Here is an 18,206-nt window from a genome sequence, read left to right as displayed (position 1 = left end):
TACTGTCACAACTGTGCATTACTATTACTACTTATGCTCTAACTTATTATAGTTGTCTAATGGTATCATTATTACTGCCATCACTGTGCCTCGCTCTCTCTCTCTCTCTCTCAACCCAACCGCTCAGGGCAGATGAACGCCCACCAAGAGCCAGGTCTGCTCAAGGCTTTCTTCCTCGTTAAAGTTTTTTTTCCCTTGCCACCGTTGCCAAGTGCTGCTCTTTTTGGGTAATTGTTTCAATTGCCATATGACCTCGCAGTAAAATCGCCAGTGCATGTGAGAATTGTTTGGTCTAAAATAAAGAGCCTGGTCTTCTACCTGCTCTTTTGTAAAGCGCCTTGGGATAATTCTTGTTATGATTTGGCGCTATATAAATATAAAATTGATTGATTGATTGATTGATTGATTGTGTAATCCATACGTGCAGCCATCGAATTCAACTGCATTGTCCATGATCTCTAAATCAAATAAATACCAGCTGTTTTTAGCATGCTAGGTGTATAGCTACTGAATAGTTATCTCTGCTCTGCCCCTGATGTGCTTTCAACTCGCCCTGATGTGAAAGGACATAATTAGTTGACTTGCAGCAACCAGGGTCTGTTGTGCATAGCTGCTGTGGAGCTTAGCCTATAGCCTACTGTAGCACACCGCGGCCCTGAATTCTTCGTTTTCAGCTTGCAGGTCAAAACAGATTAATGTTTCTGCGCTTGTTTATCAAACCAAAGTTATCAGGGTAAATTAAAAATCATATTTAAAGCTGGAAATAAGGTCCAGGTTGTAAAAAGCCGGAATTGTCCTTTAAGAAACTAAGACTAAACTCAGGGCATATAGGGCATATAGTCTATAGGCACTGTCTTTCAGAGGCTGTAGCTGGCTCAGTTTTAAAGCTAGAGTGAAGATTCTCTCTCATAACGGACAAGCCCGTCTTTTATTGTCACACGAACACCACAATACATGCATGCGGCCACAACACACTCATGCTGACGGTGGCCGGTGAAAAGTGTCCTCTGCATTTAACCCATCCAGGCATGTCCTTTCCTCCGAGGGGCAGGCCAGGCCAGGTTCCTCCTGGTAGTCCCTGGGGTACCATATAAAACCAGTTGGTATCAACCGTGTCATTCTAGTTGTCGGGAAGGGGGCTACATAATGCTCCAAAGTTAGACGACATTTTGGCAAGGGAAAAACAGGCATGGTAATTTTCAAAGGGGTCCTATGACCTCTCACCTCTAGATATCTAAATGAGAATGGGTTCTATGGGTATCCACAAGTATCCCCTTTACAGACATTACAGACATCCCACTTTATGCTAATCCTATGCATTTTTTGCAAAAACTATTATTTTCACATATTCTGTTTGAATATTTCTGCATACTAGGGTCCGTAAACTGTCTTGGAATTGTATGAATTCAATAAACCCAATTGTATTCATTTTTGATGATGTTAGTCCCCATAGTAGCCATTTAATTGTAGTGACACAATTTTTTGAAACTTGAATCAAATCTCTTGAATCAAATCTCGCCCCGGGCACCACAATGGCTAGAGTTGGCTCTGTGAAAACTAGTTGTTTTTGGAATGTCTACTTAGAGCGGAACCGTCTCAACACTTGACCCTTCTCCTTGTAGAGTCCGTGTGTCCAACGAGGATCCCAGTGGCATCTCGTGATGAGAAAGGCTTTGAGCTGATGGTAGGCATGAACATCCAGAAGAAGGCCCAGAAGATCGCTGGCTCTCTGGTGTCTGAGGCAGCATACACCCTCACCGTCTCCACGGACATCACTGAGAACACCAGGTGGGTACTACAGGGCATGTGGGCCCTTAAAAGGATACGTCAAAATTTTTGGAGATTCACCTATTTGCCATATTGCCGATATTAAGTGTAGAATGTGGATGCCTTTATTGTCACTGTTTGTGCAGTACAAACTGTGGTACAGCCCTCACTGCTAATAGCTTAGCACTACAATGGCAATCTATGGTACTTTTTCCTACTCCCGTTCAGTCACCCAAAATACTGTACACATTCCAACAGTGCCAGAAACACTCACATAATGTTGTGACTCGTGTACTCACCACGCGATGAAATAATAATCCAAAGTTACTGGAAACGGTCATTTTCGAAGTAAATCCATAGCGAGAACTAACAAAGAGGGTTCCAAGAGGGTTCACATTCAATAGAGTTCACAAACTTGCTACGAAACAGAATTATGTAAAAACACCCCTAGAGTCTGCGAGAGTGGGGGCGGAAGATGACTCACCTATGGTTGACACGGTTATTGACTCTGGAACGGACTTGACTATGAGTAGGGAAAACATGTCAGTGGAAGCCACTAGTTCAGATGTAGATGGAAAGAAGCATCAGCTTTGCTTGTGTGGCTGGCAGAAGGTAACAACTTTAAAGGGCCTTAGAATCCATCAAGGCAGGAAGAGGTGCTTGGTAGAGGGAACACAGGGACCCCGCATTGATAATTATTTATTAAGAAGTTTATCAAGTCAGTCGGGTGAAGTCCAGCGACAGGAAGTAACCCACAGCTCGCAGGACATCAGCACCCCTGATGTTGAGGCAGGTCCTAGCACCGAGGAAAGCAGAGAGGCCAGCCAGCCAAAGAGGGAGAAGATTAGTGGTCAGAAGCCTAGAGTTAAGTGGCCAGGTGCAGCGGAAAGTAGGAAGTGGGAAGATAGTGATGGGAGATCGTATTTATGATTATGGTAAGGAAAGGTTTGGCATCTTTGAGAAAAGGAAGAAACTAGAGGGTGAGGTAGTTAAATCTAGGCGCCAACAAGAGATAGATAGACTTATCCAGGAGAGAAGACAGCTTAAGAGGCAGTGGAGGAAAGCTACAGAGGTTGAGAAGGAAGGCATTGATTGCTTGCAGTCAGATGTGAGGGAGCGGTTGGCAGTTTTAAGAAGAGCAGAGAGCATTAGGAAAAATAGGAAAAAGAAAGAGAGAGCTAGAATAGCATTCTATAAGGATCCATTTAGATTTGTGAAGTCATTGTTTAGTAAGGAAAAGAATGGTAGCCTTATGGTACCTAAGCAGAAGCTTGAGGAATATTTGGAGGAGGTTCACAAAAATAGGGAAAGGTTTAGAGCAGTGGTGCCCAACCAGTCGATCGCGGTCTACTGGTCGACCGCGGACTGACCCCAGGTCGATCGCGTCAAAAATCGATTATAAAAAAAATAAAAAAAAAAAAAATTAAATAATCAAATAAAATATAATGGAAGTACATGCAGTTGTTTATTTTAATTATGGATCATAATACAATGCAATTCCAAATGCACTTTTATTTTAAAAGTAGCCACACAGTGAGAAAAAAGAAAGTGAGAAAAAAGAAATCATGTATTGGGGAAAAAAAGTGATGCATCGATTTAAGATGCATCGAGATGCATCAATAATCGTAATCGAATTGAATCATAGCCCTCTGAATCGTAATCGAATCGAATCGTGAAGCCAGTGAAGATTCACAGCCCTAATGTCAAGTGGTTGTGGGACAACGAGAAAGTGTTGTGAGGTTAGTTACTGCAGGCTGGAAACGATGTGTGTACGTTTGCGATGTTGAAACTGGACTGGTAGATCTCGGGAGGCTGGCTACTTGAAAAGTAGATCTTCGGTCAAAAAAGGTTGGGCACCCCTGGTTTAGAGAGATGACAGTCCCAGCTGATATTCCACCTATTGGTGAAATAGAGAACCAGTGTGATGATAGCCCACCAAGGTGGAAAGAAGTTCAAGAAGTAGTGAGACGTGCAAGGGCCTCTTCAGCCCCGGGTCCTAATAGAGTCCCCTACCGGCTGTATAAGAGTGCTCCAGATGTGTTGCAGTTTCTATGGAAGCTGATGAAGGTAGTCTGGAATAAGCAGGTTATTCCCAAGGCGTGGCACAGAGCAGGGGGTATCTTCATTCCTAAAGAAAGGGACTCATTAGAGATAAGTCAGTTTAGACCCATCAGTCTACTTAATGTTGAAGGGAAGGTTTTCTTTAGTGTTGTGGCACAGAGGCTGTCTAGTTACCTAGAAAAGAATAGGCTAATAGATACTTCGGTGCAAAAGGCTGGAATTCCTGGCTTCTCCGGGTGCTTAGAGCACACCAGCATGATCTGGCACCAAATCCAGTCAGCTAGGCGTGAGAAGAGAGACCTGCATGTAGTATTCTTGGACCTGGCTAATGCTTTCGGGTCAGTGCCGCATAGTCTGTTATGGGAGGCCTTTGATTTCTTTAGAGTGCCAGGTAGTATAAAGAGCTTAGTTAAAGCCTACTTCTTAGATATTCAACTCTGCTTTACCACAGCAGAGTACACTACAGCTTGGCAGCAGCTGGAGATAGGCATTATGGCAGGGTGTACAATTTCCCCATTAGCTTTTACCATGGCAATGGAGATCATTATTAGGGCTTCAAAATGGGTAGTGGGTGGAGAAAGGCTGCAGGGAGGGCTGCGGCTCCCTCCAATTAGGGCATACATGGATGACATGACGACTATGACGTCAACCGCTCCATGTACTAGCAGATTGTTGGATAAGTTAAATAGTAATCTGCAGTGGGCTAGAATGAAAGTGAAGCCAAGTACGTCCAGGAGTATTTCAATCATTAAAGGGAGGGTAGTAGGTAAGAAATTTGTTATAAATGATGAGGTGGTGCCTACAGTGTTAGAGAAACCAGTCAAGAGTTTGGGAAGATGGTATGATGCAAGTCTCAGTGATAAGGGACAGTTTGAGGAGGTGAGGCAGGAAATGATTCAAGGTATTTCAAGTATAGACAAGTCAGGGCTCCCAGGAAAGTTAAAGTTGTGGTGTTTGCAGTTTGGATTGTTGCCTCGGTTGATGTGGCCACTGACAGTGTATGAGGTTCCCCTTTCAAAGGTAGAAAAGCTAGAAAGGATAATTAACTCATTCATTAGAAAATGGCTCGGAGTCCCACGCTGCCTAAGCAGTGTAGCCTTATATGGGAAAGGCATATTGGAATTGCCATTATCTAGCCTGACAGAGGAGTTCAAGTGTGATAAGGTTAGACTGGAAATTACTCTGACTCAGTCAAAGGATCCAGTGGTTAGGAGTGTAGCACCCACAGTTAAAACAGGGTGGAAGTGGAACCCAAAGGAGGCAGTACAGCAAGCACAGTCAGCTCCTAGACACAGGGATATCATAGGTCAGGTGCAGCATGGGCGTGGAGGCTTAGGGTTGTGCATAGGGAAACCTGTGTGGAACAAGGCATCAGTAATAGAAAAGAGGAAGATGGTAGTTGAAGAAGTACATAGGCAAGAGGAGGCAGTAAGATGTACTAAAGCAGTGTCGCAGGCAAAGCAAGGACAGTGGGTGAACTGGGAGAGTGTAGAGAAGAGAAAGTTGAAGTGGAGAGAGTTGTGGAGCATGGAGGCCAGCAGAATTAGATTTATTCTAGGGGCTACTTATGATGTGCTGCCATCTCCCCAGAACTTAAATCAGTGGTTGGGCGAGGATGGTGCCTGCCCGTTGTATTCTAGTGTATGTACACTGAGGCATATGTGACCTGCTCTGACCAAATCAGTCGCTTGTCGCGCTGGCTGTTTGTCTAGAAAACGCGATTTTATCAGAAAATATTTATTTCTGTTGTTTTGGGGTTTCATCAGATTATAGTAAAATAAAGCCTTGGCTTTCATTCTCTGTAAAGATTATTGTGAAATTCGACCGCTAAATATACTTTTGAGGCTCTTGAAGGTAGTGACAAAACTGAAAGTAAACTGCGCTGCTCTGAGCCTGCTGCTCTCTGCTGCGCGTGCAGCCTCACGTTGCCAGTTAAACGGGTGTGTCAGTACTTGCAAATGGTAGGCTATATTATAGACTACTCTAGGATTTAAAACGCTGTTTCTGAAGTTTGTCAGGGTTGTATTGTGGAGTTCTGTTATTGGTTTGTTATTTTAGACTAGTTTAGGCTGTTTATGTAACGTTTTAACCTCTTAAAAATCTGCCTCTTCGGGGGTTATGATAACGAACATGGCAACCCGTCTGCAGTCTCTCTCTCGCTCTCTCTCTCTCTCCCCTTGCTCTCTCTCTCCCCGCTGCAACGGGAGAGAGAGAGAGGGGGAGAGCAGCTGCGTAATTTCTGCATCCAGTGAAAGTCTGTCTGTCTGCCTGTCTGCCTGTCTGTCAGATTGATAGACTAATACTAGTCAGTAATCTGCGTGATAATGTTGCTTTACTTTTAAATTCAATTCACAGATGGCATTAGACTGAGCTAATTTCAGATTATTTGCCTCATAGCCTACTTTCAGCTGTCTGTCTCTCTGTCTCTACTCCAGAGCAGAAACGGGTCCGCTATAGATTCTTTGTTGCTGTTATTTGTAATAATTATTACAACAATTACAATTATTACTATTAATGTACAATTATTATCCTGCATGAATGTAGCCCTAATTACAAAAAATAATGTGGGTGGGGTGTCAGAGGATCTTCTGTCAGTTGGGTGTTACAGAACAGTTTGTATTGATAATAATAATAATAATAATAATAATAATAATAATAATAATAATAATAATAATAATAATAATAATAATAATAATAATTGATAGGACTTATATACCGCTTTTCTATGTAGCCTACTCAAATATGCTTATACATGAATATTTCCCTGGGGTTAAAGGCTGCATTACAGTAAAGTGATGCCATTTTCTGAATTTACCAGGCTGTTCTAGCTGGTCTATTAGTTGCCTTTACATAGGCTACTTTGTCATGATATCCACTGAGGTGTACTGAGATGTTATGTGTACCTGTTCAACCAACAAAAGTATCTTATCTATATTCGAATAGAAGACCAGGGGCCAAATGTAGTGTTAATTTGGGCGTAGAGCTTTTTTGGGCTTACACAGATTTCTACACATACAGTACATGCACAGTTTTATACATTTGGCCCCAGAAGTGGTTTATAGGGAAAGTCTCATCAAATCTGGCAAATTTATTTTCTAATCTAATATTAGAAAGTCCAGTTTCCAGGATTTTCCAAGTGGTTTCCAGGACCTTACCATGACCTACCCCAGATCATAACACACCACCATGCAAATGTACAGCCCACTCCAACCGGAGGTGGTTTCCAGACTTTACAAGTAGTTTCCAGGACTTTCCAGGTGGTTTCCAGGACTTTCAAGGTGGTTTCCATGACCTTCCCATGACCTTACCTGCATCATAACACACTGCCATACAAATTTACAGCCAAATTTAACTTGGGGAAGTGGTTTCCAGGACTTTCCAGGACTTTCCAAGTAGTTTCCAGGACTCTCCAGGACTTTCAAGGTGGTTTCCATGACCTGCTCATGACCTTCCACGGATCATGACACGCTGCCATACAAATTTACAGCCAAATCCAACCTGGGGAGGTGGTTTCCAAGACTTTCCAGTGCTTTCCAGGTAGTTTCCAGGACTTTCCAGGTGGTTTAAAGGACTTTCCAGGTGGTTTCCATGACATTGCCATTACCTCCCCAGGATCATAACACAGTGCCATACAAAATTTCAGCCCAATCCCACCTGGTGTGTGGGCATGCACATGCAGACAACTTCAAGAAAAGATGTTTATGTCTCAGAATTAACGTCAAACTTTGAGGCCGTTTTTCTCAAAAACACAGTTTGGAAACAGTCGCGACATAAAGGGGTGTATCTCCCTCAATTGTTGGACTACAAAGATAATTTTGATATCCCCAGAAAGCTGAGAGTCTCCTCTTTCCAACGGTGTATACAACTCAAAATGTCTTTTGGGGTCAATGTGACTGATTTTGTCAGAGCAGGTCACATATACTGTCAGGGTGTAAGGTCAGTCTCTCCCAGGGGCGATACACCTGGCGTCACAACCAGGTGTTGAAATGTTTGGCAGCTGCAGTTGAGGAAAAGCAGCTAGAAGTAAATTCTCTAGTTGCTAGCAAAGAGACTAGACAGATCAAATTTGTACGTGAGGGAGAAAAGATTAGACCAATTAAGGTCAGGCACAAGTTAGGACAGCTAAGTGTAGGTGGAGCCTGGGAAATGAGGGTTGACTTGAATGAACAGCTAGTCATCCCAGCATATATAGTTAGCACCCGGCTACGTCCGGACTTGTTACTGTGGTCTGAGGTAGAGAAGATAGTTTATTTTATCGAACTCACAGTCCCGTGGGAAGATCGAGTTGAGGAGGCTTATGAGCGCAAGAAAGCTAGGTATGCTGAAATGGCAGCAGAGGCAGAGCAGCAAGGTTGGAGGGCTCGAGTGCGGCCTGTAGAGGTGAGCTGCCGTGGTTTTGTCGCAAAGTCCGTTATTGCCCTACTAACTGAGTTGGGCATTCGGGGACGCAGCCTGAAGCTTGCGGTTAGCAACATGTCTCAGGCAGCAGAACGAGCAAGTGAATGGCTGTGGCTAAGGAGGAAACATGCTAGCTGGGGAGCTTGCTAAGGTAAGATTCATTGTTTGTTGTTGGTCATGATTGACGGTCCGCATCAACAGGGCTGAATCATTGACAGTGGTGGTGTAGTTAGGAATGTCATACCGAACCGACCTGGATAGCTAGGCTTAGATAGTGAGGTAATAGTGCGTTGGTAGAATGGAGGGGGGTGTTTCCAGGATGCTGGATTACACCGTTAAGCCTTCTTGAGGTGTCGTGGGCCTAATTTAACGAAACATCGGTGAAGGAAGGTGCCCGCTTGAAAACCCCAATGACATGCTTCATACTGCTGTTGGCTAGGGTAGGTAACTGGTGATTTGTGTCTTGTTTATTAGTTTGTTAGCCTGTTAGCTTGTTTTATTCTGGATTGGGCTTCTACATGTGTTTTTCCTCGGATTTTGGCACAAGGGATAGTAACATCTTGTCCTGTGTATTAATTAATACACTCTGTGACCAAAGTTACTTCCTCATTTGCCTAAGACCCCGTTCACACTATACGCCGAAACAACGCTCAACCTAAGCTCAACCTACGCTGAACCCACAAGTTTCATTTAGGCGTCCTTGTTAACAGGCGAGGCCGTTCACACCATCCGCGCGCGTGTCATGCTGAAGCCACGCCGAAGCCAAGCTCACGCCTTGCTCAAGCGATCGTTCAGGATTCACGCCTATTTTCCAAGTGTGACGTGTGAAGCTTGAAGCTGCCATGCATGAAGTCAATGGGAGTTGTGAGCAGGTTCAAGGCGCACCGAGGAGGTGCTGAGAGGAAAAGAGAAGGCTACTTGTGTGAATGGTTAGGTGTCAGTTCGGCTTGTGCCTGCTTCAAGCTTCAGTTCTACTTACGTTCGGCGTCCTGTGGGAACAAGGGCTAAGGCGCATGCACTGTGTACAGTCATCAGTACAGTGCATACTCCTCGAGCAAGCAATGATTTATTTGTAACAAGTGCTCATAATACTCTCAAGGAAACCGGTGTATTTCACAAGATGTTCTCAAGACGTTTCCCTCTGCAGACTGCAGAGCCACAGACAGTCTTCGGGTTATTTTCCATCCAGTGACAGATGCTTGAGGTCTTCACAAAATACACAACATAACTAAAAACACTGAGCATAGTAGAATATTGTCCTAGCTCTCTGGAATCGTGTGTTAATCCTGCCATCCATGAGAGAAACACTGGCAAAGTGGACCAGTGTGAGTTTGCCAGTCCAAACTACCCAAAAGTAGTTTTATAGGCTTCAAGTTGTTTATGTGTCAGCACTTAGAATATTGGTTATAAACTTTTAAGGGGTTATGAATTTGTGATGCCGCCAACAATCACTAAAAGCAAGGGTATGTCAAACTTAAAAATACCAAATATATATTCTATTCTAGTTAACAACTGTGAGCCTAAGAAGCTCTAATTACAAGTCCAAAAATGTCAGTTAATGTCATGAATTTTGACCATCGCTTCAGGGTTTTGACCCATATCCTACAGCCGAACTCTGTTACACCATAAGGGACATTGCTTTAGAGAAACTATATCTATCATATCTACACTGTTTATTAAGAGGTTGAATAGTTATGTTATGTTATGTTTGTATATTAAGTTAAGTTTCTGTTTTATCTTTGTTTAATCTGCCAAAGATCTTGGCTGGCAGCCCCAATGGCCAAATTGAAGATTGCTGCATCTGTATTTAAGCTTATTTTTTATCATCCTTTATTTTTATTTTCCTCCCATCTTACCGTCAGAGACATCTTCCCAGAGGGTCTTCCTCCATCCTACGTGTTTGTAGCCACCCTGCGTGTGAAGGGCTCTTCCCGCAGTGTGACCTTTGACCTGTGGAGGGTGCTGTCTGTGGAGCGGGAGACCCAGGCTGCCATCACGCTCAGTGGGCTGGACAACACTGTCACGTTCACCACCACCAGCACCGCTACCCTGGAGCAGACTGTCACCTTTACAGGCTTCCAGGTAGGTGTTGTGCAGTATTACTCAGTAATATTTTTACTGTAATATATTACTTTCCCCAGTAACGAGTAGTGTACAATTTCCAATACAATAATAATATTACAGTTAATAATCCAAGTAACTGTAAGGTAAAGGTCTTCACTGGCCCAAAATGACAGACCCGCACCCTAATGGACCCAGGGAATTTGTTCCTGGACCCGATTGGACCCGTCTATTATTAGAAAGCTGAGACCCGGTCCGGTAAAGACCCCATAAATGTCGGACCCGGCCCGGACCCGGAGTCACTTCTTTTTAATGGACCCGACGAGTATTTGGGAGTTTGGGCATACCCAAAGACCTCTACTTCAAGTTACTGCATTTGCAGCCATTCAACTTAACGGGCCTTGAAACTAGTGTGCGTCACTGTGTTAAATCCCTCCTCCTCTCAAAGCCATTTTGAGCTAAAGGCTTACGCTAGAATGCGTGAAATTAATTTCTTTCTAAAGCCTGTGCTTTTCCATCAAGGCAAAGGGCGGCTGCTTTAAAGAATCTAAAACACAAGAAGATGCATGATTGCATTTGTGTTATTTCATAGTTTTGATGGCTCTACTATTATTCTAAAATGTGGAGAATAGGTAGAAATGAAGAAACATGTGATGTCCCCAAACTAATAACAATGGTGATGAATATGACTTAAAAATAATAGATGAATACTGAAACAGTATGATGGATAGTATAAATCAGTGGTTCTCAAACTTTTTCACATCAAGGACCCCTAAACTGACACAATCAGACCACGGACCCCATTTGATAAGATTTTGTCCCAGGGTCCCCATCTGATAATATTGTTGCTTTTACAGTAGATGTTTTATTGCAGAAAGTGTATGAAACCCACGACCAAAATAGTCTTACATTCTGTCATTGTGTTACTTATGGATGGAATTATAGTGAAAATAAATGATTCCTGGTATGGTGTAGTGTGCTGTGCAGTCTTTTGGGTTTCCATGAGTGCAAGCAAAAGCACATATTATTGTGCCATTTGAGTGTTCTGTCACTTGCAATCGTGCTTTGCCTTCATGTTCACTGATATAAATAAGTCCACTGTGATGACTCACACAGAGTGAAGGTCTCAGTCATTTAAACTTCACTCCCTGTTCTCTTCAATATGGAGATGTAATGCTGCAGCTGCCAGGAGGCTAAAGCCATGTTTCCTACTCTAAACCACAGTATTTCTCCAGTGGAAATTAATTGGAGCTCACGCCTCTGTTTCATGTTTCCAATACATCCTGCTGGACACACTGGCTTGTTTTTCTTCCACAAAGACTCACCCTCCATCCTAACACACACTCCATCCTAACACACACTCACCACCTCCATCCTAACACACTCACCACCCTCCATCCTAACACACAATCACCACCTCCATCCTAACACACACTCACCACCCTCCATCCTAACACACACTCACCACCACCTCCATCCTAACACACACTCACCACCTCCATCCTAACACACTCACCACCCTCCATCCTAACACACAATCACCACCTCCATCCTAACACACTCACCACCACCTCCATCCTAACACACACTCACCACCTCCATCCTAACACACTCACCACCCTCCATCCTAACACACAATCACCACCTCCATCCTAACACACACTCACCACCCTCCATCCTAACACACACTCACCACCTCCATCCTAACACACTCACCACCCTCCATTCTAACACACAATCACCACCTCCATCCTAACACACACTCACCACCCTCCATCCTAACACACACTCACCACCACCTCCATCCTAACACACACTCACCACCACCTCCATCCTAACACACACTCACCACCCTCCATCCTAACACACACTCCATCCTAACACACACTCACCACCCTCCATCCTAACACACACTCACCACCCTCCATCCTAACACACACTCACCACCTCCATCCTAACACACACTCACAACCCTCCACCCTAACACACACTCACCACATCCATCTTAACACACACTCACCACCCTCCATCCTAACACACACTCACCACCCTCCAACACACTCACCACCTCCATCCTAACACACACTCACCACCCTCCATCCTAACACACACTCACCACCCTCCAACACACTCACCACCTCCATCCTAACACACTCACCACCCTCCATCCGAACACACACTCACCACCTCCATCCTAACACACACTCACCACCCTCCATCCTAACACACACTCACCACCTCCATCCTAACACACACTCACCACCCTCCATCCTAACACACACTCACCACCCTCCAACACACTCACCACCTCCATCTTAACACACACTCACCACCCTCCATCCTAACACACACTCCATCCTAACACACACTCACGACCCTCCATCCTAACACACACTCACCATCCTCCAAGACACTCACCACCCCCATCCTAACACACTCACCACCCTCCATCCTAACACACACTCACCACCTCCATCCACACACTCACCACCTCCATCCACACACTCACCACCCTCCATCCTAACACACTCCATCCTAATACACACTCACCACCCTCCATCCTAACACACTCCATCCTAATACACACTCACCACCCTCCATCCTAACACACACCTATAGCATGCTGCATTGCCCCCCCCCCTTGGCTGGATGTGGCATGAGCTACAAGTCTATAATTTGTCATTTGGAAGTAATGGCTTTAGCTCAGGCCCATTGAAACGGAAAAGGAAGGAGGTTATAATACCTCGCTGGCCAGGACCCATTTTGGAGCATTTTGAGCGTAATTTTTTTGGGCATCTACAGGAATGGAAGGCTGAGTAAATGATTTGACAAAATATATATATATATAATTGCATGTTTTCACATCCAATAGTGCTGAGTGGCCGGAGCTTGAACAAAGATGCTTTTCAGTCTCAATCACAGCACACAGAAGCTTATTACATACTGTATCTCTTTCCCGGGGGTCCGGTTAGTGCAGCGGTAGATTCCCTGCCTATCAACACGAGAGTCGCAGGTTTGAGCCCCCGTGTTACCTCCGGCTTGGTCAGGCGTCCATACAGGCACAATACACCCATTTCACATGCAGCCATTGATTAGAGCCCCGGACGTTCAGGCTCCATCATAACAACTGGAAGCCTGAACATCCGGGGCTCTAATCAATGTCTTGCTTGCACCTGCTTTACTTACAAACATTTTAGACACAAAATGGCTGATTTGGCTGCATGTAATTGGCCGTGTCTGTGGGTGGGAGGCCGAATTAAGGGTATGTGTCCTGGTCGCTGCACTAGTGCCTCCTCTGGTCAGTCAGAGCGCCTGTTCAGGGGGGTGGGGAACTCGGGGGAATCGCGTGATCCTGCTACGCACTACGTCCTGCGAAACTCCTCACTGTCAGGTGGAACGAAGCGGCTGGCGACTGCACACGTATCGGAGGAAGCATGTGCTAGAGTAAACTAGTGAAAAAATAAATGAATGCATGTATGTCACATTGGCACCTCTCTTGTAAATCTCTTCTCCTCTCTTTCTCTCAGGTTCTGTTCGATGGAGGTTGGCACCAGGTCAAACTGCTGGTGCGCCCTCTGCAGGTCACATGTTTCCTTGATGATCAACAGATGCAGGAAGTCATGCTGGAGCCTGCCCAGCCCATTTACATTAATGGGAAGACACACGTGGCTAAGAGGCGAGGCACAGACATCACTGTCCCTGTGAGTACAATCAGACATCACTGTCCCTGTGAGTACAATCAGACATCACTGTCCCTGTGAGTTAGGGTTTAATATTTTTCCCGAAAATAAGGCATAGCGGGAAACGGGAAATTAAGAAAAATTGCCCTTTTTTTTTTTTTTTTTTTTTTTTTAATAAAACTATGGGTTGCTAATTTGATGCTGTAGTGTCTTATTTGCTGATATCAATAATTATTCTCATTCTTATTATAGGATTAAAGAAAAAGAATGAATTTATGTTAACAAACATTATAATTTAAGATAAAAACTTCATATGAAATGCCGTGTTCATTACATGTGATCGGTCTGCTGATAAGAACAGCCTCATGGAAATATTATTTGACAATAAATAAACGGAATTCGTTAGAGCACTTAATTTGGGAAGTGATATTGGACAATAAACAAATGAAATTCGTTAAAGCAAGTTATTTTGCGTGTTTCAATTAAGCTGAGATGGATTCCATATTCTGATAGCGTTCAGCAGCCTTTCTATAATAGCCAAACAATGTTGGATATCAGCCTAATAAACTAAATGATCACTCAAAATTTACAGAATATTTATTTATTTTCATTTACTTTGCTTTTTCGGGAGAGTATGGCCGTCTCTCTTGAGTGCTGCTCTGAGGTAGGCACATTTCGCCATGCTGTTGATTGTAAATCCGTCATACTGTATGCTGCCATTTCTGACAGTATTTCGGCCACCGAGGCTTTTGGTGTTAAGTATGAGTCCGTTGTTCTCGGACGCTTCACTTGCGGGGTTTCTGGGGTTTTATGGTGCTGCGACTCCAAATGTCGCAGCAACCCGCTTGTTGATCGTCCTCCACATCTTATCACTCGCTGACAGAGGTTACATGTGGCATCCTCGTTGTTTTGGTTGTTTGTGAAAAACTACTGGCAGCAGAACTTGCAGAAGACATCGTGGTGGAATCCATCAGCATGGTGCATTGTTGAGAGATGCTCTCTGTGTGACTCACTCAACAGGTGGGTGTGGGCTGTGTGGACAAATTACTGTATTAACTGCAGTAATGGTCATTATGCCATCACGGTCATTATTTTATTTAGGCTACAATAGGCTGTACAGCTATTTTCTTAAATTATTTTTTTCCCCGTTTCCCGCTATTGTATTTCCCGGGAACCGGGAAATGGTCCAGTCGGCATTTCCCTGGAATCCCGCTTCCCGGGATTAAACCCTACTGTGAGTACAATCATACAGACATCACTGTCCCTGTGTGTACAACCATACAGTCATCACTGTCCTTGTGAGTACAATCACATCACTGTCCCTGTGAGTACAATCACATCACTGTCCCTGTGAGTACAATCACATCACTGTCCTTGTGAGTACAATCACATCACTGTCCCTGTGAGTACAATCACATCACTGTCCCTGTGAGTACAATCAGAGAACACTGTCCTGTGAGTACAATCAGACATCACTGTCCCTCTGAGTACAATCATACAGATGTCAGGAACAGACAACAATAGCTGTGTTTCCATTACCCTCAGAAATGCGCAAAATCTAAATATCGCAATAAAAATTGAGTAATGGAAACACGTACATTTCGAAAAACCTCCCAAATATCGCAAAAGGTTTGGGGGTCTCATGAGGTGGTTTTTCAGACGTGTCGCTATAGCAGTATATCGCAAAAGTGTAATAGAAACATATTTTCCGCATTTGCACGTTACGACCCATACGTGACGTAGGGGAGGGGTCACGTGACGCAGTTCTTCTCCTTTGATTTAATGGCGACTGGCAAAAAAACAACATGATGCGGTATGTGTGGACAGAAGAGGAGACAGAGATTTTTGTCCGATTTTTTCCGATGTTTTGTTTCATCCAGTTCATGCCAGTGACCAAAATATTACATAGAACATAGAACTACAATAATTATCATTCAATCATCATTCATGCTGTCAGGACTGTACTGTTGACCAACTTGCCTATCCATCCAGCCGCAAGGGGTCAGTTGAACTTAATATGGAAATCATATGGAAACATATTTATACTAGGCTTGGTGGGTCTGTGTCTGTAACATGGTGTCATTCATTCACCAAAATAAAATAAAATAAAACAATTACAAAAACTGTTTGTTTTACCGACTCATAAATCCATTTATTACACGTTTAAATGCTGTTTATGAGGATTAATGGGCTATTTATATTGTAAAATGTGGGCGCATGGGATTGTGGGTAATATTTTGGTCAGGGGTAGATTCAAGATTCAAGATTTTTATTGTCACTCCGTAGTACAAGTATCATGTGTGAAATTCTTGTGCTGTAGACTCCGTTACAACATAGTGCAAAATAACAGGGCATATAGGTGCAGGAAAACAACAGAAACAACAAGCAATAAGAGTAAAGCAATAAAAACAAGCCAGAAACAGTGACATTCACTGCACATAGGTGCAAATAGCATAGACAAATTTAAACATAATTAAACATTCTGTTTGCACAGGTGCAAATAACATAGACATAATTACACATACGTAATGGTAGGAGCTGCAGTTACAGCTACTACATGATTGTTTATTTGTGTATGTTAACACATTGACTGCCAGCCGTTTTTTTTTTGCTGTAGGTAGCTTCTGCCAGGCCGTTTTTTGAGGATTCTGGCTCATTTTAAAAGAGCCGAGGATTCTTTTCTGCTTGGAGTTTGTGAACACAAAGTTCAGAAAAATCAATTTTTTTTTTGACGTATTAATACGTCAATGGCAGTGAACCGCTGGATTTTTTTTGACGTATATATACGTCAGTGGCAGTCAACGTGTTAAGGAGTCTCGTGGCCTGCGGGAAGAAACTGTCCCTCAAGCGATTTGTGCGTGCTTTTGGGACCCTGTATCTCCTCCCTGAGGGTAACAGGGCTGTTGTGGGGGTGGTTTGTGTCCTTGATGATCTTCAGGGTCCTCCTGAGGCACCACTGGTTATACAGTTCCTCCAGTTTTGGCAGCTCACATCCTGTTGTGTGCTGGACCGCGCGCCTCACTCTTCTTAGCGCCCTGCGGTCCATGGTGGTACAGTTCCTGGTGAAGCAGCCAGTCAGCAGGCTTTCAATGGTGCCTCTGTAGAAGTCCCTGGGGATTTTTGGCCTTAGCCCAAATTTCTTCAGGCGCCTGAGTCCGTGTAGTCGCTGTTGGGGGCCTTTTTGACAACAGTGGCGGTGTGGCTGGCCCATGTCAGGTCCTGGTGGATATTGACTCCCAGGTACTTGAAGCTGTCCACCCTTTCCACCACTGTGCCATTGATGGTGATTGGGGGGTGTGTGTCCCCCCCCCACACCTCCTGTAGTCTACAATGATCTCCTTGGTCTTGGAGACGTTTAGAGAGAGGTGGTTGTCCTGGCACCATTGTTCCAGGGCCTCCACCTCCTCTCTGTAGGCCGTCTCGTCGCTCCTGGAGATCAGCCCCATGACTGCTGTGTCATCTGCAAACTTCACAATGGTGTTCGAGGTTTGTGTCGCCACACAGTCGTGGGTGTAGAGGTCGTACCAGAAGGGGCTGGAGACGTATCCCTGGGGCGCTCCTATGCTGATGGTCAGTGGGGAGGAGGTGAGGTTGCCCACTCTCACCACCTGGCGGCGGTCTGTCAGAAAGTCCAGGATCCAGTCACACATTGCTGTGTTTAGTCCCAGATCCTTGAGCTTGCTTACCAGCCTGGAGGGTACTATGGTGTTGAATGCTGAGCTGTAGTCCACGAACAGCATTCTCACATAGGTGTCCTTCCCCTCCAGGTGAGAGAGAGCGGTGTGGAGTACGTGTGCTACTGCATCCGCTGTGCTCCTGTTGGGGCGGTATGCAAATTGGAGCTGATCGTGGTCCGGGGGGAGTGTGGGGTGGATCTGTGATATGAGCAGCTTTTCGAAGCGTAGGGTAGCCTAATATTTTGGTCACTGGCACCATCTACTGGATGAAAATGGAACATGGATCGATGATTTGTTTTTTTCTATGTTTTGTCCGAGCTGCCTTCGTCTTCTGTTTAAAATAGTTACGGTAGCAGCAGCAGCAACCGAAATCACAGTGCCAACACCAAGGAGGTTACGCAGTAGGCTCTGGACTTCCTTAAAGTGGAGTCTCGCGAGAAGAGATTTTACGAGATTCTACGAGATCTCGCGAGACGGGACTTCAAACTCAACTTCAATGGAAACGCCTGCAAGTCCCAATTGTACTTTGTCGAAATTGTAGAAATATCGCAATTATTTTGCG

The 18,206-nt window shown here is 44.3% G+C and overlaps 1 protein-coding gene across 1 annotated transcript in view; it reads left to right on the top strand.

Annotated features, from left to right (window-relative positions):
- LOC310770794 (collagen alpha-1(XXI) chain-like) overlaps window positions 1-18,206 on the top strand; it is a gene marked incomplete at both ends in the record, with an annotated part of 85,450 nt that overhangs the window by 33,544 nt on the left and 33,700 nt on the right. Inside the window, 3 exons of the mRNA XM_083631851.1 lie at window positions 1,623-1,788; window positions 10,089-10,308; window positions 13,815-13,988. Coding sequence (XP_083487977.1) covers window positions 1,623-1,788; window positions 10,089-10,308; window positions 13,815-13,988 — 560 coding nt within the window. The remainder of the gene's footprint in view (window positions 1-1,622; window positions 1,789-10,088; window positions 10,309-13,814; window positions 13,989-18,206) is intronic.

This window comes from Poromitra crassiceps, assembly GCF_964638095.1.
Source record: "Poromitra crassiceps genome assembly, chromosome: 2".
Lineage (NCBI taxonomy): Eukaryota > Metazoa > Chordata > Actinopteri > Beryciformes > Melamphaidae > Poromitra > Poromitra crassiceps.
This window is presented reverse-complemented; position numbering and strand designations above follow the sequence as displayed.